The 23,813-nt window shown below is 45.4% G+C and overlaps 1 protein-coding gene across 2 annotated transcripts in view; it reads right to left on the reverse strand.

Annotated features, from left to right (window-relative positions):
- The window catches only part of BICRAL (BRD4 interacting chromatin remodeling complex associated protein like), an 82,448-nt gene that overhangs the window by 3,996 nt on the left and 54,639 nt on the right, over positions 1–23,813 (reverse strand). Inside the window, exons 6-11 of one of the 2 annotated variants that reach the window (XM_039242653.1) lie at positions 9,944–10,046; positions 9,009–9,109; positions 7,167–7,228; positions 5,921–6,066; positions 4,513–4,607; positions 1,795–1,897 (exon numbers count right to left, since the gene is read on the reverse strand). In XM_039242653.1, the coding sequence (XP_039098584.1) occupies positions 1,795–1,897; positions 4,513–4,607; positions 5,921–6,066; positions 7,167–7,228; positions 9,009–9,109; positions 9,944–10,046 (610 nt within the window). The remainder of the gene's footprint in view (positions 1–1,794; positions 1,898–4,512; positions 4,608–5,920; positions 6,067–7,166; positions 7,229–9,008; positions 9,110–9,943; positions 10,047–23,813) is intronic. The other variant, XM_039242654.1, reaches the window with a different exon arrangement.

The raw sequence follows: 23,813 nt of genomic DNA on the forward strand, positions 1-23,813 counted from the left end.
CAGGCTCCAGGCTCTGAACTGGCAGTCAGCACAGAGCCCGACGCGGGGCTCGAACCCACGAACCGCGAGATCATGACCTAAGCGAAAGTCGGACGCTTAACCGACTAAGCCACCCAGGAGCCCCCCCAAAAATTTTTTTTAATGTTTTATTTATTTCTGAGAGAGAGAGAGAGGGAGACACAGAATCTGAAACAGGCTCCAGGCTCTGAGCTGTCAGCACAGAGCCCGAGGCGGGGCTTGAACACACAAACCGTGAGATCATGACCTGAGCCTAAGTCGGACGCTTAATTGACTGAGCCACCCAGGCGTCCCAAGATTCGTTTTTAAAAGGCAGATTGTGGGTCAAATCTAACGGCATTCTGTAGGGGTCAAGGGCAGGCCACCCCAAAATGTAACACAATGGCATACTGATTATTTCAAATTAAAACTACTTAAAAAAACAGCCTGTGCAAGGACACTCTGCCCCTCCTCTGCTCCCTGAGAGCAGGAAATAAATCCCCCGTGTGAAAGGTGCCCTCCCTGTTCTAAGAGGCAGAGAGACATTCTCATCACCAGAAACAGGGAATTCAGGGCCAAGAAGGATGTATGAACAGCCCTTGTTACTTTTCACTAATTTACTACTCCAGCCCAAATTCTGTTTAGAATTCCTTACTAAGTGAAGCTCCCAGAGTTAAGTCTCTTTATTGTGTCAATTCCTCATAGATTTATTGTCTCTTTGTCTAAAAAGTAGAAAAACCTCTTGCTGTGGTTATTCTTTGGGTATCAACTTCATTATTGGACCTGTGAACACATGTAATAAAACTTTTTTTTGGAGCGCCTGGGTGACTCAGTCAGTTGAGCATCTGACTTCGGCTCAGGTCATGGTCTCACAGTTTGTGGGTTCAAGCTCCGCATCGGGCTCTGTGCTGACAGCTCAGAGCCTGGAGACTGCTTCGGATTCTGTGTCTCCTTCTCTCTCTGCCCCTCCCCACTTTGCACTCTGTCTCTCAAAAATAAATGTAAAAAAAAAAAAATAAAGCTTTCCCCCCCTCCTATTAATACGTCTTTTGTCAATTTAATTCTTAGCGCAGCCAGAAAAATTTTGGACAGAGGGAAATTGCTGCTGCTTCTTCACCAAAATTAGTGGGAAACTGATGGGATGAGAGAAAGGTACTTAAATGGAGAATCTCATTTACAAGCTTGCGGGCAGGGACCCTCCAATGCCTTGTACATAGTAAGACAATTCAGTGAGGCTTAAATGCTTTTGGGAAGGCTTCTGACTTAATTTAGTTCTCAAAAATTAGGAAAAGAATGAGAATTTTAGGTGTATAATGGGGGAAAATAATCACATAACAAATGACAAATTCCAGTTTGGATTTTCTAGGCTATAGGCCTTCTTAGAGTATGCATCCACTGCTCTCACTCTGGTTTTTTTCTCCTCAGAATGCATTGTATTTTATTGTATAATATTTTAAAATTAAAATTTTTTTAAAGTTTAAATTTATTTATTTTAAGAGAGAGAGAGAGCAGCGGAGGAGCAGAGAGAGAGAGGGAGAGACAGAGAATCCCAAGCAGACTGCATACGGTAAACTCAGACCATGATGTCGGGCTTGAACTCAGGAACCATGAGATCATGACCTGAGCTAAAATCAAGAGTCACGCGCTTAACCACTGAGCCACCCAGGTATCCCCCCCACAATTCATTTTGTACCTTCAGGTTTTGTACCCTGAGGTGGTTCAGACAGACTCCCCAAAGGCCCATGGCCCGGAACGCCGTAAGTCCCTCTCCTCTACTTTTCCTCTGACGTTTCTTACCAGGGTCTACAAGTGCCAGACGCTTGTCTCGGGACAGAGAAGCTCTTTCCTCTTGGTTGAACATTCTATCGATCATCACCATCTCAGCAGAGGGATTGATCCGCTAGAAACGAGAGAGTCTGGTCATTTCAGATGCCTTTTAACCAGTGCAAACATCCCACTGTGTCTTTGAAACAAACGAAGCAACCAGACATAAGGATTTGGGTGTTTAGGTTCTAGTCACGTCCCATTTGGTCACATTTTTTTAAAGAAATCTTTTTCTTTAGGGGCGCCTCGGTGGCTCAGTCGGTTAAGCGTCCGACTTCGGCTCAGGTCATGATCTCACAGTTCATGGGTTCGAGCCTCACGTTGGGCTCTGTGCTGATAGCTTGGAGCTTGGAGCCTGCTTCAGATTCTGTGTCTCCCTCTCTCTCTGACCCTCCCCTGCTCACGCTCTCTTTCCCTCTCAGAAATAAATAAAAACATTAAAAAAAATAAATCTTTTTCTTTAAATATTTATTTTGAGAGAGAGAGAGAGCGCGCGCGCATGCAATCTTCGGGGGGGGGGGGGGGGTGGTGGTGGAGGAGAAGGGCAGAGAGATGCCAAGCAGGGCTCTGTGCTGTCAGTACAGAGCCCTCTGTGGGGCATGATCCCATGTGCTATGAGGTCATGACCTGAACCAAAATCGAGAGTCAGACGCTTAACTGCCTGAGCTACCCAGGAGCCCCCCATCCCCCCGTTTAGTCACATTTATCCTTATCATGTAGGGATGCAGTTTTTAAAATTGTGTTTTGGGGGAAAAGGGGATTTACATATTGACACAAAATTCAAAAGGTACTAAAGAGGATGTGAAAAGTAAGCCTGTCTTCTCGGCTTTCCCTGCCTTTCCCTGGGCGGGGGGTGCTCCTAACAGTGTTATTAGACTCTTCCAGAGTGATTTTATGGACACACATGCACTGACATTCTTGTTTATTTCTGCATACAAATGGTAGCAACTATACACAGTGTGCTGTTATCTTTCTTATTTCCTCCTCTGCTTACTAATATGTTAGAAATCTTTTCACTGAGATGACCTTTTTAAAAATATAAGATAATTTGACCAAATAAGTGGTCCTTTCCTCAAAAATGATACTCTTGGGGGGCCTGAGTGGCTCAGTCGGTTGAGCGTCTGACTTCGGCTTAGGTCATAATCTCATGGTTCGTGGGTTTGAGCCCTGTGTCAGGCTCTATGCTGAATGTTTGCTCAGACCCTGGAGCCTGCTTTGGATTCTGTGTCTTCTTCTCTCTCTGCCCCTCCCCAGCTCATGCTCTGTCTTACTCTGTCTCTCAAAAATAAATAAATGTAAAAAAAATTTTTTTTTAAATGGTGCTCATTTTGACATCTCAGCATTTTGTTTCTGAAATGGTTGTCAAAATGAGAACAACTATTTCAAGCTTTGGAGGCATAATTTTAAGTAAATATAAGTAAGTAAATATATATGTTAAAATTTTTTTTTAATGTTTATTCATATTTGAGAGAGAGACAAAGTGCAAGCAAGGATGGGGCAGAGAGAGAAGGAGACAGAATCGAAAGCAGGCTCCAGGCTCTGAGCTGTCAGCACAGAGCCCGATGTGGGGCTAGAACCCATGAATTGTGAGATCATGACCTGAGCTGAAGTTGGACACTTAACTGACTGAGCCACCCAGGCGCCCCAGTGTATACATACATGTAAGTAAACGTCAACACACACACGTATTTACACTGTATTATCTATGTGTATCATGTAGTTCAACTATGTCCCCAAGGGACATTTTCAAGGTTGATCTTAAATTTAAAACTTCCTGTAAGAGGCCAATTTATAGGTTAAGGCTGATATGATTTTAGAATTGTTTCTAAAACTCAGAAGAGGTTTGGGCTTTCTATCATTTCCTGAGGTATCTTACATTTTTCTCTAATTAACTGATGCTTTAAAACTAATTTTAGCATCTATTTAGGGAGATGAAAATGTTCTGGAATTAGACAATGATGATGGTTGCACAAACCTATGAACACACTAAAACCCATCAAGTTGTATGCTTATATCTATTTATATTCATATTTATATTTTTTTAGTAGGGCTTCTTGTCCAGCATGGAGCCCAGCACGGGGCATGAACGCAAGACCGTAAGATCAAGATCTGAACTGAGAACAAGATGCTAAACTGGCTGAGCCACCCAGGCGCCCCCAAGGTGTACATTTTTAAATCGTGCATGAATTTTATGGCCTGTTCATGATTACTCAGTTGAAAACATGATAAAACGAATTTCAACGAATTGTTGTCACCTCTTCCTTTCCGAGGTTACTTTGAACAACCTTCCTCCCATCTCTGGGCTGGTGAGAGGCAGCAGACTGCATCAGAATGTGGATGGGGACGGGGGGGTCTCACATGGTCCTGGTCTTCCCCCAGCTCTGCTAATTACTCTGTAAGCTTACTGGCTGTGGAATGTTAGGCAAGTGACTTAGCCAAAGCCCTAGTTTCCTCCCTGGGGACCAGGAAAGCCATGGCACATGCGTGTGCTGTGATCGTGCGTGTAAAGTGCACCAAATGCCAAGTGTTTAAGTACTAGTCAGTACGTTTTTCTACAGTCTTCAGTGTCTGTGCCATTTAAACTATGTCAGGAAAATGTAATTCCCTGAAGTTTTTTTTTTTCTTTCTGAATTAGTAGCTGTGACTTGCAGAGTTTTAAAAAACAAATACGTGCGGTAGCAGGATTTTTACCATGGCATCTTCTAGAAGCAGGCATCTGTATTTGTTAAGCATAGCCTGGGTCCTTTTTAGGAGTTGAGTGGCAACTGCTTCAAATTCATTGTCGACTTTAAAAAAAAAAAAGGAGAGAAAGAGAGAAAATGGTTAAGACGGTGCAAATCACTCAATAGGTCTTTTGTTTCTTAGGACCGAAATGCATTACTCTTCCATGACTCAAACACGTCTAGTCTGGGACAGTTTTCTCTTCTTAGGTTAGCTTTCCTTGTTTAAACATGTTTCTGCACTGCTTTCCCTCACTGTCCACTGTTAGGTGATCAAGTAAGTCATTTCAATACTAGCTTAATTTAACTCTAATTAGGAAGCCAAAACCACGATACTTTTAACATCACCTATAAAAGAAAACCATAGAACAGAGACATGCAGTAAACATCAGTAAATAGAGAATGATCTGCTGGTCTAGGTGACCATACCCCCACCACCACTCAATGGTATGAAAGATGAAAACAGTTGAAAACAATGGAGTCCTACTGTCTGGGCTGGGCAGACCGGTTTTTATGCGAGGACACAAACTAGTTCATGATATCCTGCAGGTCATGGTGCTGTGGCTCTGTCCTTTGCCTGCCGGTCTCCAAAGGTTTCACATTTTCTAATCACTCCGAGTCTTCACGTCCCAGTATAATGCTAGATCTGGACCCTATTCCCTGGAACTCCCAGGGAAACTGCCAGGAGACTGCCAGGGACACCACTGTACTCAGAGCAGAGACTCCAGCCGGGTAAGCAAGACCGGTGGCAAACGAGGGAGGGGATAAAGCAGTGGAGGGGAAGTAAAGGAGTCCTGGTTAGGGAATGGTGGTGGGAAGGGAGGGGGGTTAGAACTCTGCTGCACATCTGTGAGAGGCGGCAGGAACACGCACCAGAATGGCGGGGCTCCGGGTAGGTGTAACGGGGCTCTTAACCTTTTTTGCCAGTTTCTTGACATACAGCAATGCCCTAGGCTCACTTTGGAACCTCGAAGAATGCTTTTGGGGGTTAAAGTATCGATCTAATTCCTAAAACTGGTAGTAGAAGCTAAAGGGTGTGCATTGGGCCCTGACACAAGAAATCACTGTACAGAGTACCTGCTTCTGAGCCATCCTATCGGCACCCAGCAGTCCAGACAATGCTTTGGATTCACCGTCCCCAAATGTGTCAATAAAATACTCTGACATCTGCGTATCCCTTCACAGAATATCGAGAAGAGTAGGTCACATAACCCTAAACGCGGACTGGGAGACTGAGTAAGTCGGGAACAAGTTAGGTCTGTGATTAAAAACACTAACGTGGCTACTCTCTGGGAGCCACGCGGCTCTCCTCTTCTGTGGGGCATCCACAGGGCGGTGTCTGGTGTCACAGTGGCACTCTGGGGTTACAGCCTGTTTACCTTTCTTCAAGTCTTCCTCCGTGGGCATGGAGCCCTGGCACACGTGGTAGGAGAGTAGCCTCTGCACCGCATCACTCAGTGATCGGAACGGACTTTTGTCAGGTGTCACAGCATGGGCTTGGTCCCTCTGTAACTGCTGGAGAATGCTTTAAAAGAGAAATTGGACCCTATTAGAATGAACACATAAGACAACAGAAACAGTCAATCAGGCCCCTTATGTCACCCCTGGACGCCAGTGTATGTGGATTACTGAACATTCTGAGAGGGATTTCTTTCTCATGAATGCTTGCTCTGAGGGAGGAGGGCAGGAGGTACATTTATCTACAGAAGCTCCAGCGGCAGATCAGTGGAGATCCATGGTGGGAAACCTAACCGCCACGGTTAGGTTAGTCGCATGCAAAGAAAACGCAACCTACGGGAGTGTTATTATTCACAGCACAGCAGTTCTGTTTTTTCTTCAGTTGTATACTTTGACCACCGTGGTGGGTTTAGAGTTTGGTCTCATGTCTCCACCGGGGACTCCCACTAACGCCCCTGGGCTCAGCAACATGGTGCTCCCACCAACCACTCACGCGGGGGTGCTCACACAGATCTTGGGAATGCCAACTAAGCTTATGCAAACATTTCTGTTCCAAACAGAGGAGTTTATCAGACCATACTTCTCCTCAGAGGCCCTTCAGCCAATCAAAGGGTATGTGGTACGCTAAAAAGACAAAGAACTATTCTTCTTAAGAAAAGAAGAGCAATCAGTAGACTCAAACTATATATGATATGCAGTTGACCCTTCAACACCAGGGGAGGTTGGGGGCGCACAGGCTCCCCGCAGAGTCAGAAACCCACATGGAACTTGACTTTCCCAAAACTTTACTAATAGCCTCCTGTTGACTGGAAGCCTTACTGATGACATAGTCCACTAATATCTATTTTTTATATTGTATCCATGATACAGAGAAAAGAAAATGCTATGAAGAGAATCGTCAGGAAGAGAAAGTACATCGACAGAAAACACATTTTCTGGATTTATCAGAAAAAATCTACCTCTCAGCGGACCCACACAGTTCCAATCCGTGGTGTTCAAGGGTCACTCTATTTCTAGGTCCTAATAGAAACAAACTATAGGAAATTATTTTCAAAGTACACTTAAAATATTATATGTATTGTTATAACCTGACTTCTGTTGTACATTTATTGAAGCTTAGGAACCTAGAGAAATGTTCATAATGAGTCATTTCCGAGGATCACTCACAAAGCTCCTTTAGTTAGTTGTTTCGCAGCAGGCCGCTTCTGTCCTCCCGCATGGCTTTCCCCCTGAGGACAAAACACACCTCTTATTACTCCTTTTTGTAGAAAAAAGAAGCAGAATATAGTTACACATAAAGGTCACGATGTCATGAATAGCTTCAACCCCTTATCAAGAGCATATTCGTTTTTATTTTAATTTTTTAAAGTTTATTTATCCATTTTGAGAGAGAATGAGAGAGCACGAGCATGCGAGATGGAGAAAGAATCCCAAGCACGGGGATTCTGACACGGGGCGGCGGGGGGAGGCTCAAACTCATGTTTGAACCGTGAGATCATGACCTGAGCCAAAAATCAAGAGCTGGATGCTTAACCGAGTGGGCCACCCAGGTGCCTCTCTGTTTTGATTTTTTTAATTAAAAATTTTTTTTTTTAATTTTAGAGAGACAGGCTGTGAGTTGGGGAGAGGGGCAGAGGGAGAGAGAGAGCGAATCTTAAGCAGTCTTCATGCTCAGCGCAGAGCCCAATGTGGGACTCGATCCCAATACCTAGGATCATGGCATGAGCTGAAATCAAGAGTTGAACACTCAACTGACCAAGCCACCAGGTGCCCTTCAAGAGCATATTCTAAGAATGTAGACTGTACCCTTGCTAAATGAATAAAACAAGCCAGTCCACAGACCAATGTAGCAAAGTCACATTGTGTCAAGATTATGGAAAGCTGTACTATCAGATTCTTGGAAGGACACAGATGGTATTTACAGCCTGAATCCCCAACTCTATAAGTGCATCATTTGATTTTTGAAGTATATTTGTGGGTACCAACTCCATGAACATCTGACAATTCATTAGCTGTTACAGTCCAGGTATGACTTAGTAGGGAATTTCTTTCGTTTTTTTGTTTTTTCTTTCTTTAAATAAACTACACTCCAATATGGAGCTCAAACTCACAACCCTGAGATCAAGAGTCGCATCCTCTACTGACTGAGGCAACCAGGTGCCCCATAGTAGGGCATTTCTTACATCAATGTTAAGGGACCAAACATGACTTATGTCGGAACCTGAGAATTGAACCAGACCCTTTACGGAGCATTCCAGGCGGGCCCAGACTATAACCAGTTTCATTAAACTATTAATTGGTGTTTGACGGAGAAGAAACTAAGGGCTCAGCAAGCTGAAAACACATTTTTTTCCCCTTCCTTTTTAGATCAGTGGTTGGGTTAAAAGGCCACAGGAACTGACTATTTCATATATTCCTGGTTGTTCCAGCAGAAAAATAAAAAATTCTCGGTATAACTAAGAGGAACAGATCTACTTCAGTTAGATAATGAGTGATACCATTCAGTGGTAAACTATATTTTTTGAGTGCCTACTATGTATCGGCTGCTACTATATTATTATGATGATTATTATTTTAATGTTTATTTTTGAGAGAGAGAGAACGTGAGCGGGGAAGGGGCAGAGAGAGGGACAGAGGACCCGAGGGTCCAAAGCGGGCTCCCCGCTGACAGCAGCGAGCCCAATGTGGGGCTCGAACTCACAAGCCGTGAGATCACGACCTGAGCCGAAGTCAGATGCTCACCCGACTGAGCCACCCCGGAGCCCCAGGTGCTAGTATATTAAGAATTCATGAGGAAAACGACAGTGTTGAAATGTGAGAAATAGAAGAGACACATGGATCCCATCAACATTAACGTAACACAGCCTGGCCTGTGGAGAAGGTCCTCAGGGAGCACACTTTTGTGAGTAGAGGATACCAGGAAGCTACTGCCAAACTGAAGATGACAAGACTACATTTTCCCTTAATTACGCTCAACCTGAGGAAGAAGCTACGCAAACTGGCTTCTACCTGCACAGCTGGCTGGTCAGGAGAGGATCCAACCACCTTTTCCTGCTGGGGCTGGGCCGTTCCTAAGGACACCGGTATAACCTTGCTTCCAGAATCCTGCCCTATTAGAATGAACACATAAGACAACAGAAACAGTCAATCAGGCCCCTTATGTCACCCCTGGACGCCAGTGTATGTGGATTACTGAACATTCTGAGAGGGATTTCTTTCTCATGAATGCTTGCTCTGAGGGAGGAGGGCAGGAGGTACATTTATCTACAGAAGCTCCAGCGGCAGATGTCAGGATTAGTAAAGCCTACGTGGTAATAGATAGAAATAAATACATAAATAAATGGTGATAAATAAAAGCTGCCGGTGCTGTAGTTTCTTGGATTATCTAAGGTCTGAGGAACAGGCCTCAGGCCAGTCACGCTGTCAGTGTGACCGCACCCCAAAATGCTCACAACCTAAGGGACGGGAGGCCCAAGCAGGAGGCTGATGACAAGTGTTCCTGCTTTTGACTTTTCTAGAATTTACTGAGCAGTGCGGGTATTCAAAGCTTTAGAAGAAACAGAAGACATAGCCCACGATATTTTTAGTCTTGGGGGGAGGGATTCCAAATATATTTAAATAAAGTGACTCGAGGATAGTTACAGTCACTTGGGCCGTATGACACTCGATTTTGTTGTTTCGAAGCAGCATGTTTTTTCCCCGCATAATTTAGTGCATTTAATTAGAAGTGCCTTTTGTTTTTCTTTCGTAGTAGTATACAAAATGAGGGCGGGGATGCAACATGGTACATTATTTGGGTGGAAAGGACACAGAAGGAATGGTCGGAGCAGGGATGAGGCTGAGCGGGAAGGGCTGCGTGCAGGGTGTGGGATGGGGGAAGAGTGTCCTCAGGGTGTGGGGAGGCAGGGGACTGCTGAGGGATGGTTACTATGAAGGCTCCTGACCTGGCAGTGCGGTGTTGAGGCCAGGGATCTGCGCTTGCCTCAGGCCATCTGTGGTCTTGGAAGCGGAAATGGGGGAAGTCTGATTCAAACCTTTTTTCTGAGCCTGTGAAAAATATTGCCAAGAGGAAAAGTTATTTTCGCGACTGAAGGCTTGAATAGGTTATTCAAAACATCGCTTAAGCCAGTTAATGCCTGCCCGGCATCACCTTCAGGTTAGATTACAAAAGAAAGCAAGAGTTGTACGCGACTCTCCTATCGCACCGGCAGGACTGCTAGCAGCACCCTTTCAAACTCTACAGGCAAGATGAATTTTCTCGACGCCATTCACAGGGATGCCACCAGACTGCTTTCTTGCCCCGGAACCGCTGTGTTTGGGGTGCCCAGACGCAAAGGTGGAGCCAGAAACTCACTTTCTATCCTTGGTAATTTTCTATCATGCCTGTAAGGGTTATGATCCCAACTACCAGATCGTACAGGGGTGCGGGGGTGGGGGGTGGGGAGGTAGGGTGGGGGTGGGGCTCTGCATGGACGCTGAGCACCTGGGCAGGGCCCAAGCGTCCGCCCCAAACCTACTGTGAGCACTCACTGTTTGCTGTGTAGACGATCTAAATAAAGCATGTGTCACCCCTGCCACCGGTATGTCTCTCGTTCACATCACGTCAACATCAGGTGTAAATGGGAAATGTAAATTCAACTGAATATCAGCGTGAGGAAAATCAATCTGATGTTTTAAATGGGCGAGTGCCTCTTTTCTATAAATGAGGACATGAACTGGATGAAGTTTAAGGACTGACAAGTTCCTTTAGGCTCTGAAAAGATCTGTTATCTCTCTATGATCCATTTAAAAGATGATGATAAAGGGATTTTATTTTATTTATTTATTTTTTTAATATATTTTTTATTTATTTCTAGGAGAGAGAGAAAGACAGCGCGAGCAGGGGAGGGTCAGAGAGAGAGGGAGACACAGACTCTGAAATAGGCTCCAGGCTCTGAGCTGACAGTCAGCACAGAGCCCGACGCGGGGCTCGAACCCACGAACCGCGAGATCATGACCTAAGCGAAAGTCGGACGCTTAACCGACTAAGCCACCCAGGCGCCCCTGATAAAGGGCTTTTAAACTACTCTCGATTTTTAACCTTCTATGTCATTATTGCTTCGTAGTGCAGTAAGTTTTCAGACCTTTATTTTTCAGTTTTTTATTTCTATTCCATCAGTGGATTGAGAATTCAGTGCATCCATCCTCGCAGGGGACTTAAACTATAACCTTAGCCTGATTAAAATGTTCCCACCAACCACTCATGTGCGGGCACTCACACAGTTCTTGGCAATGCCTGACCGTTTGCCAAGTAAGTTCATGGTAATATTTCTATTCTAAACAATTATCTATTTGGTTTTATATTCTAATATAAAAAATGGAGAGGGATTTCTTTTTAGAGCTATACATCCTTTTTGTGTCCCAAATGTTTCTTTCTTTCTTTTTTTTTTTTTTAATATTTTTTATTTATTTCTAGGAGAGAGAGAGATAGCGTGAGCAGGGGAGGGTCAGAGAGAGAGGGAGTCACAGACTGAAACAGGCTCCAGGCTCTGAGCTGGCAGTCAGCACAGAGCCCGACGCGGGGCTCGAACCCACGAACTGCGGGATCATGACCTAAGCGAAAGTCGGACGCTTAACCGACTAAGCCACCCAGGCGCCCCTATTTATTTATCTCTGAGAGAGAGAGAGAGAGAGAATCCCACCAGGCTCTGCACTGTCAGCACAGAGCCGGACGCAGGGTTTAAACTCACGAACGGTGAGATCGTGACCTGAGCTGAAGTCAGATGGTTAACCGACTGAGCCACCCAGGCGCCCTGCAAGGGATCTGACATCACCCAAGAAGGAAGAGGTGACTACAAAGTTGGAAATGGTCACCCTGCCCATCCTTCCATTAGCAGAAAATGTCAGACCTGCAGCACTCTATGCAGACAGGTAATACACTCTTCGTAACAAACCCGGAGGGGAAAGTTTCCAGTGTGCACAGCATTTCACCTAGAACACAACCCCACCCTCCTACTGTCGGTGGCTGTTCACATGGAGGACACTGGGGTGGCGGGGAGGTCTGGGGCAAACGGTGAGCACCCTCTCAGATATTTCCAAGGGATGAACACTGAAGGGCCACCTTGAATAAAAAACAAACACACAGAAGTTGGGAAGATGTGGCTTGACAGGCAGGGCAAGGCTACACACTACGTGGAACTCTGAACTGACCAGACCAACAGAAGAATAGATGAACCAGAGTAGATAAGTTCAAACGACCGCAGTCCTTACAGTAGCGCTGTTAGTACGCAGTTTTGGAATTTTTCACAATGTGCCTAGTTCGCATGAAACAGAAGAACGTCATCCTTACTGCTTTAGAGCATACAACCTTTTTTTTTTTTTTTAATAAAAGTGCCATTACCCAGCCTGATTGATCACCTTACTTATCAGATGTGACCTAAAGTGATTCATAGCTACTAAACAGATGAATAAAACAAAATTCCTACAGGAGCACCTGGGTGGCTCAGTTGGTTTAATGTCTGACTCTTGATTGCGGCTCAGGTCCTGATCTCATGGTTCGTGAGATGGAGCCCCGTGCTGGGCTCTGCACTGGCGGCTTGGACCTTGCTTGGGATTCTCTCTTTCTGCCCCTCCCCTGCTCATGTGCTCTTTCTCTCTCGAAATAAATAAATACACATTAAAAAACAAAGTCCCTCCATACATGAGCATACGATAAAGCAAAGCAAGAAAGAGATCACCACAGAAAGCTGTGGTTGGGAAGGCATGTTTTGGGGGGGGTGGGGGGGGCTTCTGGGGCGACTTGGCAATACTCTATTTCTTGAGTGGTTACATGGATGGGAATTTGCTTTTTTTTTTTTTTTTTTTACACAAATAGTTTATTGTCAAATTAGTTTCCACATAACACCCAGTGCTGGGAATTTGCTTTTTAATTGTTAACTGAACAATCGTGGTTTACACCTTTTTTTCCCTAAATGTGTTCTCTTACCCAATACAGAAGAGTGAAAGGCAAAAAACCCCAGAGCAATCTGATGTCAAAGTCTAAAGATGAAAGTAGTGTTGTGTCTAAAAACAAGGGTACCCCCTGAAGGGGACACCTCTCGTCTGAGCGCACGGGGGAGTGTTGTGTGGTACCCTTGCCCACCTGTGTGAGTGCCAGGCATTGGCATCGGTGCGTTTTTATCTCCCCCCTGCCTGTGCTCCTCACAGTACCCCTTCCCTTGGGAGGACAGTCACTGCGGTTGTCCCACTGTGGGGTTGCTGCACAGTGGGCCGGCGCGGGTAGGCCCAGGGCGGTAGCAGAATCAGAATGCACGGGGCAGGGAACCTGGCCCGGCCCCCTGCAGGGGCAGAACCTCCATCCAGCGGGTCTGTATGTTTGGAAAGCGGTGCCCTAGGGACCACTCTGGCTCCAGAAGCTCAGTGCTTGCTCCCGGTCTACATATTTTCAGGGCCAGACTTTGATCTGTCCAGCTCACTGCTGCATTCTGGCAGCGGGACAGGGCTGGCACCCAGTGGGCACACAGCAGACAGTTACTCAGTAAACTGGGTGGATGAATTCCACTGCAGTGTCGGCCGTGGAGCTCTGTCCCTCTTCCCAGCCCACCCCCCACCCCCCAGGATCCAGCAACTCTCTCCCATTCCCCAAAACTTCAGGTTGCCCGCAGTTGACAGTCTTTTCCAGAAATAAAATTGATCACCTGTTGTGTTTCCTGAACTCTTAGAGAAGACTTGCTCTTTAAATACGTTTTCTTCACAGATAGATTGTTTAAGGATACTTTGTCGAGAACTTGGCTCTAAGAATCCTGCTAACATCGGTATACATTTTTAATTCTTTAGATCCTATGGATTATCTTTGATACCATGTAAACATACAGAAAAACCCCAACAAATCAAAATATTTTAATCTGTCAACCTCCCCTTCTGGGGTTCACTTTGAAAGAAACCAATTACAACCTAGCAAGATAATATTCACCTAACAACATGCATTTACTGAATGAGGGAGACCACGGCAGGGGCGGGGTAGGGGGGTGGTGGTCTTAAGGTTGGAGAAGACACATAAGTGTGTTACCTGCCAGAGGCACTGAGGGCTAAACTTCAGGAAAGGAAGGGGCACTTTCTCTTCCATCTAAAAGTGCCAAGGCTGGGGCCCCTGGGTGGCTCAGTCAGTTGAGTGTCTGACTCTTGATCTGGGCTCCGGTCATGATCCCAGGTTGTGGGATGGAGCCCTGTGTCAGGCTCCATGCTGAGCATGGAGACTGTTTAAGAGTCCTTCTCTCTCCCTCTGCCCCTCCTCTGCTCTCTGTGTAAAAAAATTTTTTAATTAGATAAAAGTGCCAAGCCTGCCAATGGAGTAGTTTACCCAGAGGGGTATCTTTTTCTATTTTGGCTCAGAGGGGCACTTTTTCTTAATTTGAACAAAGGCCCTGCACAGAGCAGCAGAGGCCCTGCATGGTTACCTCATGTCACCCATGACCATGCTCCTCTGGCTATGGCTTACTGAGCCCCGGTGGGTCATTCAGACTCTCCTGGGAGTTTCGATGGTGGTGGGGAATGGACACCCAAAGGCAGTGGTTCTCAAATGCAGGTTTATAGACTGGGTGCATCCAGATCACCTGGGGAGCTTCTGAAATACCAAGTTTCTGGGTTCTATCCACAAGATTCAGAAATCCAATGTGGGCTTAGGAATTTAAAATTCTAAAAAGCTCTCCACTTGATTCTGATGCATTGCTAAGTTCTGGAAACTGCAGCATTTGCCAGTTTGTGTTACATGCTTGGATAATAACAGGAAGCTGGCCTACGGTGGCCATTTTGGTGGAGTGGAAGAGTGAGAGAGAACAATGAAGGGCAGGTAGAGGGCCATGCTATCTTGAAAAGGCTGAGGGAATGGCAGAAAGTCTGATTTCTGACCTTATAAGGAGCTACACTTGACTTCCTGAACATGCTCCTGTTTTGCTAAATGTGTAAGGGTGAATTTGTTTGGTTTTTAGAAATATTTTTAATGTTTATTTATTTTTGAGAGAGAGAGAGAGAGAGAGAGAGCATGCGCGCGCGTGAGTGGGGGAGGGGCAGAGAGGGAGACACCGAATCCGAAGCAGGCTCCAGGCTCTGAGCTGTCAGCGCAGAGCATGATGTGGGGCTCGACCTCATGAACTGTGAGATCGTGACCTGAGCTGAAGTGGATGCTCAACCGACTGAGCCCCCCAGGGGCAGGGTGAGTTTCCGGGAGTTGCAACCCAAGGTACCTGATGTCAGCTGTGTCGGCTATGTCCACAGTGGCAGGGTACCCGTAGAGAAGGCAGCTGAAGGGCACCAACATGGTTTCTGCCCTCGGGGAGTTCACCATCCAGAACTCACTCAGGCCTACCCAAACCTGGCTGGCCTACAACCTCAGCTGGGCCCTCACCCCTGTCCAGAGGCTCTTGCTTTCCCCCAGCCAGCTCCTTTGCTCATTTTCCACTGAATGCTATTTCACTGTCGTCACATCTGTAAGCCAGGTGCAAATGCATTCCACTCTCTACCGCCATAGCCACACCCCTACCTGCATCCCCACCCGACCTTTCCTTTCCTTGCTTCTCTCGTTACAAAGGCAGAGGCATCCCTCCTCCTTTCTACAAAGAATCCCACCAGTGCCCTGGAATTCATGTCCATCTCCTTCCCATCAGCCTTGAAAAAATGCTCAGGCCTTTCCTGTATCTTAAAAAGAAAACGAAGTCTCTTGGCCCTACCTCCTGGAGCTATCAGTTACCTTCAGTTTTCTGACCTCCCTGGTCTACTTCAGTCTTTCTGGCTCCTGCACCTGACACTTCATGGAAACAAGTCTTACCAAGGTCAACAGCTGCCTCCTCGTTGCTAACTCCGTCAGGAACATCCCAATCCTTACCTCCACTGGCCTGTCAGTGATACTTCACTCTGTGGACCTCTGTCCTCCTGCCTGTCACATTCTCTTTTCTTAGAGTCCAGAATGCTGGGCCCTATTGGTTCCTCCTCTCTGGAACCTTCTTTTTTTTTTTTTTTAATGTTTTATTTATTTCTAGGAGAGAGAGAGAGAGAGAGACAGCGTGAGCAGAGGAGGGTCAGAGAGAGAGGGAGTCACAGACTCTGAAACAGGCTCCAGGCTCTGAGCTGGCAGTCAGCACAGAGCCCGACGCAGGGCTCGAACCCACGAACCGCGAGATCATGACCTAAGCGAAAGTCGGATGCTTAACCGACTAAGCCACCCAGGCGCCCCTCCTCTCTGGAACCTTCTGAGTCTCCTTTGTGGACTCTTCTTTCTGTGTCTAATCTCCTAAATAGTGAGGTGCTGTGGGGCTCTCTTCTGGCAACTTCTTCTTTATTCACACGCTACCCCTGATCCATTTCATCCATTTCTACCACTTCAGTTACAATTTCTCTGCTGGTCAGTCTCATTGGAGTTCACATTTTGGTCCCGTGCTTTGGTACAGATAGCTGTTTATCATACGGGTTGTCAGGCTTGGCAAACATATCCCACACTGAACTCATCACTTCCCTTCAAACCACAACTCCTTCTCATGCTCTCTATCTCAGTGAACTTGGTGTCACTGTCCAGAGTGTCAGCCTTATCTCTCCACTATAGGTAGTCAGTTGGGAGGTCTATCTAACCTAATTGTCTCGAAACCATTCCACCCCCACAATCTCTAGTGGCACCAAGCTGGTGTAGGGCATTGGTAGTTCATGCTTAGATTATGACACCGACTCTTAACGTGCCAGACAAGGTCCCGTATGATTTGGTCCTTGCTCACCTTTCCCACCTAAATCTGCTGCATCTCATTTGAACTTGCTTTCCTGTCTCCTCAGTATCATGGTCTCTTCTGTCCCAGGCTTTGCGCTGATGTTCCCACCACTGGAACATTTGTCACTCAGGCCCTTGCTACCTTCTGGGTAAACTCTTCCTTCCCTTAGTAGGTCTCCATCAGAAATCACTATCTTGAGGAAACCTTCCCTAACTATTCCATCTGGGTTAGAGGTGTCTTTCCTGAGCCTGGTGCTCTGGATTCCTTCTTTTTAAAAATGTTTTAATGTTTATTTATTTTTGAGAGAAAGAGAGAGCATAAGTAGGGGAGGAGCATAGAGAGGGAGACACAGAATGTGAAGCAGGTTCCGGGCTCCAAGCTGTCAGCACAGAGCCCGACGCGGGGCTAAACTCACAAACTGTGAGATCATGACCTGAGCTGATGTCAGACACTCAACCGACTGAGCCACCCAGGCAGCCTGGTAAACTAGTAATCTATCAGATTACTTCTACCAGAGCATCTAAAACAGTGTGCTGTGGCTGTCAGCTTCTCTGTCTGCCTTCTGCTCTGCTACTGATTGGTGTAGTCCTGAGAGTTTGCCCAGGGCTGGCCATGGTAGGTTCTAAAATACCGTTGAAGGAAGGAAGGAAGGAAGGAAGGGAGGGAGGGAGGGAGGGAGGGAGGAAAGAAGGAAGGAAGGAAGGAAGGAAGGAAGGAAGGAAGGAAGGAAGGAAGGAAGGAAGGAGGAAAGGAAGGAAGGAAGGAAGGAAGGAAGGAAGGAAGGAAGGAAGAAAGGAAACATTTAGCACAGTAAGTGATTATGCACTTGGTGAGCAGTACGAACAGAAGGTGCAGAGAAGAGATCTGAGGACACTGGAAAAAAGTTCATTCTTTTTTAGAGGTTTTGGGTGGGGGCCTGAAGGACAGGGAGCATTTCTATCTGCTAGGAAAGCATGTGTGATGAATACCCATGTCAGTAAAGACATGGGGCTCACAATGAGTCTGGCCAGTCAGGGAGGTGGAGAGGGGTCAGCCTGGCTAAAATGGAGGGTTTCTGACAAGAGAAGCTTAACTGCTGGCCAAGGGGTTGTGGCAATTCCTGTGGCAATCGGGAATCTCAGGTCACCAAGCAAATGTTTTAGGAAGATTAATGTGGTGGAGATCTGCCTTTAGGAAGAGGCAGAAGGCAAATTAATCACCCAGATAATTGCTACACTTGTCGTGGTAGGTTCAGAATGGGCCTTGGAAATCATCTAAGCCCAGTGGTTCTCCACCCTGGTTGCTCTTTAGAATCACTTTCACTTGGGGAACTTTTGAAAAATGCTGATGCTTAGAGTCCTTTCTTCAGACCATTTAAATCAGAATTTATGGAGGAGAGGCTCAGGCATCCATATTTTTAAAAAGCTTCCCAGGCGGGGCGCCTGGGTGGCTTAGTCGGTTAAGCGTCCGACTTTCACTTAGGTCATGATCTCGCGGTCCGTGGGTTCGAGCCCCGCGTCGGGCTCTGTGCTGACTGCCAGCTCAGAGTCTGGAGCCTGTTTCAGTCTGTGACTCCCTCTCTCTCTGACCCTCCCCTGCTCACGCTGCCTCTCTCTCTCTCTCTCTCCTAGAAATAAATAAAACATAAAAAAAAATAAATAAATAAAAAAAATAAAAAGCTTCCCAGGCAATCTGATTGCATGGCTAGGGCTCCTCATTTTAGAGAAGTAAAAATTAGGGCTCAGAGCATTTAAGATGCAAACTTAGATCACAGAACCCATCCCTGGCAAAGGAAGACCCACAAGTGAGCTCTGACTCCTAATCCGACTTCTGTTTTTCCCATTGCAGTCCCCCTTAAAGTCTAGTTCAGGGTAAGGGTGCAGACAAGGAGAGAAATGGGAAAGAGTATGGTATAGCCAGCTAGCAGGTACAGTCTGCCTTTCTAAGCAATTTGGTCACACTCTGAACCTCTGTCTCCTACACTGTGAAATGGAAACAGTAACTACTTGTAGCCCCAAGGTAAGGATTAGCAATAATATGGATAGCATGTACCCGTTGTTAACAATACAATCGTTATTTTTGTTACTATTGGAAAGAATAGATGTGAGACCTTCAAAGGCCAATCGGTGGGATTTAGTCACTTATTAAAGTATAAAAGGAGAGGAAAAAACACCACCTAGATTTTGAAGACTGGGTGTCTGAAAATCCAGTGGTTCCACAGTAAGGTTGTCAGGCTGAGCTGGAGGGAAAAGGAAGCGGGGGGGGGGGGGGGGGGGGGGGGGGGGGGGGGGGGGGGGGGGTGGAGGGGGGGAGGGCTGGGTGGTCACTATGGCAACACCTGCAAGCGTGGTGGGTGCTGCCCTCGAGGAATTTACGATCTACTAAATCTACTAGTGATCTACGGAGATTTGGCTTAAATTAACATGTTTATTTGCATTTGATAGGCTAAACTCTTGTAAATTGCCTCCTTTAATTACTGACTTTTGACTATTAATCTGTTTACAAGAAAGTATAAATCCTGTAAATTATTCTCTGCATCAGGGATTTCAGTTGACAGGGCTCTTCGGAGAAATGGCTGATTCCAGGTTTGAGGCACGGTAATCGGAAGACGTGTCCACAGCCTCTTGGGCCATGGAATTCTCAAAGTAGATGCGGCCGTGTCAAAAGTACAGAAGCCTTCTTTAGCAGGCCTCCACTGACCACATTTAGGGCGTTTTTAGGCATCAAAAAGAATAATGAAAGCAATAGAATGCAACATTAACCACAAAAAGAATACATGATCTTTTAGAGATAGGCACTAAACTATCACAGATGAATTTCTGTGTCTGGATTAGCCTCACAATTATGTTGGGCAGGAGGGTGGGTGAATTTAGCTGGGGACAGATGGACAATAAAGGCCATGAGTTGGTAAGCATTGAAGCAAATTGTGCACAGGGGCTCACTGCACTATTTAGTTTACTTTTGTTCATGTTTACAGTTCCCCATACAACGTCACTCAACAGGGAAATACAAATCAAAACCACACTGAGATACCACCTCACACCGGTCAGAGTGGCTAAAATGAGCAAATCAGAGAACTCTAGATGCTGGCGAGGATGTGGAGAAACGGGCACCCTCCTACACTGTTGGTGGGAATGTAAACTGGTGCAGCCCCTCTGGAAAACAGTGTGGAGGTTCCTCAGGAAACTAATAATAGAACTCCCCTATGACCCAGCAATAGCACTGCTAGGAATTTATCCAAGGGATACAGAAATGCTGATGCATAGGGGCACATGGACCCCAATGTTCATAGCAGCACTTTCAACAATAGCCAAATCATGGAAAGAGCCTAAGTGTTCATCAACTAACAAATGGGTCAAGAAGATGTGGTTTATCTATACAATGGAATACTACATGGCAATGAGAAAGAATGAAATCTGGCCATTTGTAGCAACATGGATGGAACTCGAGGGTGTTATGCTGAGCGAAATAAGTCAGGCAGAGAAAGACAGATACCATGTGTTTTTGCTCATATGTGGAAGGAGAGGGAGGGAGGAAAATCACAAGAGACTCTTAAATACTGAGAACAAACAGGGTTGATGGGGTGGGAGAGGGGAAGGGAGGTGATGCGCATAGAGGAGGGCACTTGTGGGAATGAGCACTGGGTGTTATATGGAAACCAATTTGACAATAAACTATATTAAAAAACTAAAATAATAAATAAAAATAAAGTCCCCCATTATAAAAAGTTTAAAAATGAAGGCAAAACAAACAAACAAACAAACAACAACAACAAAAACACCCAAAATGAGTTCATAGTGTTATTCAGAAAGAGAGAGAGAGAGAGAGACAGAGAGAGAGAGCTCTTCTTTCTGGGAAAATCCCAGCCAATAACTATAGATAGGATAACACAATTAGAAATCACCATTTTGCAACCACCAGTGTGATATCCAGGTGAGGCTCACTGATGGAGTCTCAAATCACTGGATGAGAGACTGCGAAAGAGGATGGTCACATGGTCCCAAAGCACCATCCTAGAGATCATTTCTGCTTTACGAAGGGAAAAAAGGTCCCTCTGAGTGCCTGGAGGAGAAAAAACCTGGTAGAAGCCACTTTCGCCAAGTGCTCACACCAATAATAGGACAACTCAACATTTCGTGTCTTTGCCAAAACCCTTTAGCCTGACTCCGATCATGAGGACACGATCAGAGGACTCCCCGCTGAGGCCACTGTACAAGACAAACGGTGTGGTTGCTGTGGACTAGACATGTGACAACAGATGACGGCAGTGCTCTCTGACTGGAGTCTGGAGTGAAACATTGTTGTAAAGGAAATTATTGGGTCAACGGGGAGAAATCTGGTACAACTGCAGTGTATTAATGTTAACTTTTTTGGTTGTGATATTGTGGCTGCGTTGCAGAAGGCCCTTGTTCTTACTAAAATAGCTGGTGAAGTATTCAGGGGTAAGGGTGTTGACGTCTGAAACTTACTTTCAAGATGGTTCAGAGACAAAAGTGTGTGTCTGTGTGTGTGTGAGTGTGTGTGGAGGGAGAGAGAAACACACACAGATAAAGTAAATGTTGCAAAGCATAAACAATAGGTGAACCTAGGTGAATGGGTTCACTGTACTCTTACAATGTTTCTGTGGCTTTGGGAAATTTTCACAACACAAAAGGTGGGGTGGGGACTTATGTTCACTCTACAAGAAACTGGTTACATTGGTTGCCTGCAGGGAACTGGGTGGCTGGGGGTCCGAAGGAGGGAAATTTTCACTATAGAATATACCTTTCAGCACTTTTTTGGATTTTGACCAAATACATGTATTTTCTATACCACAACCAAATAAAATTTATATTTATTCTGCTCTAGAACGAACCCTTATAAGATCAAACCTTGCTAAATTAAATTTCCCCAAACAAACAAATATGGAAAGTCCCTGCTAATGGTATTGTTGTTGTTGTTAATATTTTTTTATTTAAGTAATCTCTACACCCAACATGGGGCTCAAACTCATAACCCTGAGATCGAGAGTCACATGCTTAACAATTTGAAAACAATCGGAAAGAGTCGCATGCTCTTCTGATGGAGTCAACCAGGCGCCCCGGTGTTTTTGTTTATTCCAACATTCTAAATTATTTATTTATTTGTTTATTTATTTATTTATTTATTAATGTTTTATTTCTGAGAGAGAGAGAGAGAGAGATAGCGTGAACAGGGGAGGGTCAGAGAGAGAGGGAGACACAGAATCTGAAGCAGGCTCCAGGCTCTGAGCTAGCTGTCAGCACAGAGCCCGACGGGGGGCTTGAACCCACAAACCATGAGATCATGACCTGAGCCGAAGTCGGAGGCTTAACCGACTGAGCCACTCAGGTGCCCCTAAATTATTATTTTTTAATGTTTTATTTATTTCTGTGAGAGAGAGAGAGAGAGAGAGAGGGAGGCAGCGTGAGCAGGGGAGGGTCAGAGAGAGAGGGAGACACAGAATCCGAAGCAGGCTCCAGGCTCTGAGCTAGGGATCAGTGCAGAGCTGGACGCAGGGCTCGAATCCACAAGCTGTGAGATCATGACCTGAGCCGAAGTCGGAGGCTTAACCGACTGAGCCACCCAGGCACCCCAATTCCAACATTCTATAAAATAATTTATACAGAAACTTTACACAGAAATTATAAAGTAAAAAAGAGTCACTCTAAGTGTTTCTGGATGTTCTGGGAGTTTATTTATTTTTTAAATAATTTTTTAAAATGTTTTATTTCTGAAAGAGAGAGACAGACAGTGTGAGCAGGGGAGGGTCAGAGAGAGAGGGAGACACAGAATCTGAAACAGGCTCCAGGCTCTGAGCTGGTTGTCAGCACAGAGCCCGACGCAGGGCTTGAACCCACAAACCGTGACATCATGACCTGAGCCTAAGTCAGACGCTTAACCGACTGAGCCGCCCAGGCGCCCCGTTCCGGGGGTTTAAATGTTATATAACACCTCGGCGTTACTTTTCTAACTGTGCGTCCTCTGAGGCTGTGTCCTCCTTACTCCAAAATGCCTGATGCAACTGACCTAGTTCCCAATACTTTTTGGCAGCAAGAGTCACAAAAAGTGACCCTGGAGCCGCCCGTGGAGGCTTCTTGTTACCTCTGGGAAACTGAAACGTTTGGGAGTCAGAGAGATTCTCCCCGTCCCCCTTTTCAAGGCATTATTTGTCACACAGGTGAAAAAAGAGAGAGATTATGTTGTAGCTGATTACATATAATTAATAACAGCAAATATAAAGCAGATCAACACATACTGATATAAAAACAATCCTCAAATTATGTAATTTGGTAAAAACACCCATGGCGTGTTGCAGGGTTAAGCAGGTGTCCGCGGTATCTGTGCTTGTATGTGTAGAGGCTATCTCTGGGACAGTAGAGAGAGGGAACCTAGGAACAGTGGCTGGCTTTCAGAGAGAGTCTTGGGGACTGGCAGAAAGACTTATTTTTCACTCTCAGTTCTCTTGGAACTGTCTTAAGTTTTTATCAGTTGCATGTTTTACTTATTTTTAAAAATGCATACATATGCTTTGATAAATGCTGTCTGAGTATCATGTCTCCTGTGTGGGGCAAGTTTTTAAAACCAGAAGTAAAGTGAGAATAATCTATAATTCTACTATCCAGAGAACTGCTGTTAATGTCATATTGCATTTCTTTCTGATGAAATTTCTGGGTGTTTATAACACTGGGTTTTCTGTTTTCTAATTCAACATATCTCTCCCCATCATTTTTCGACAAGTGAAAACAAATAGTTTATCCAGTCTTATACATTTACTAAAAAAATTTTTTTTGCCTAATGTGGGGCTTGAACTCATGAACATGAGATCAAGAGTCATAAGCTCTACTGACTGAGCTAGCCAGGTGTCCCTCTTTATTATACATTTAAATGCACATTTTAAATATTTCAAATTAAAAAAAATTTTTTTAATGTTTTATTTATTTCTGAGAGAGAGAGAGAGAGAGAGACAGCGTCAGCACAGGAGGGTCAGAGAGAGGGAGACACAGAATCTGAAACAGGCTCCAGGCTCTGAGCTAGCTGTCAGCACAGAGCCCGACAGGGGGCTCAAACCCACGAACCATGAGATCATGACCTGAGCCAAAGTTGG

This window comes from Hyaena hyaena, unplaced genomic scaffold (genome assembly GCF_003009895.1).
Source record: "Hyaena hyaena isolate Hyena2069 unplaced genomic scaffold, ASM300989v1 scaffold_211, whole genome shotgun sequence".
Classification (NCBI taxonomy): domain Eukaryota; kingdom Metazoa; phylum Chordata; class Mammalia; order Carnivora; family Hyaenidae; genus Hyaena; species Hyaena hyaena.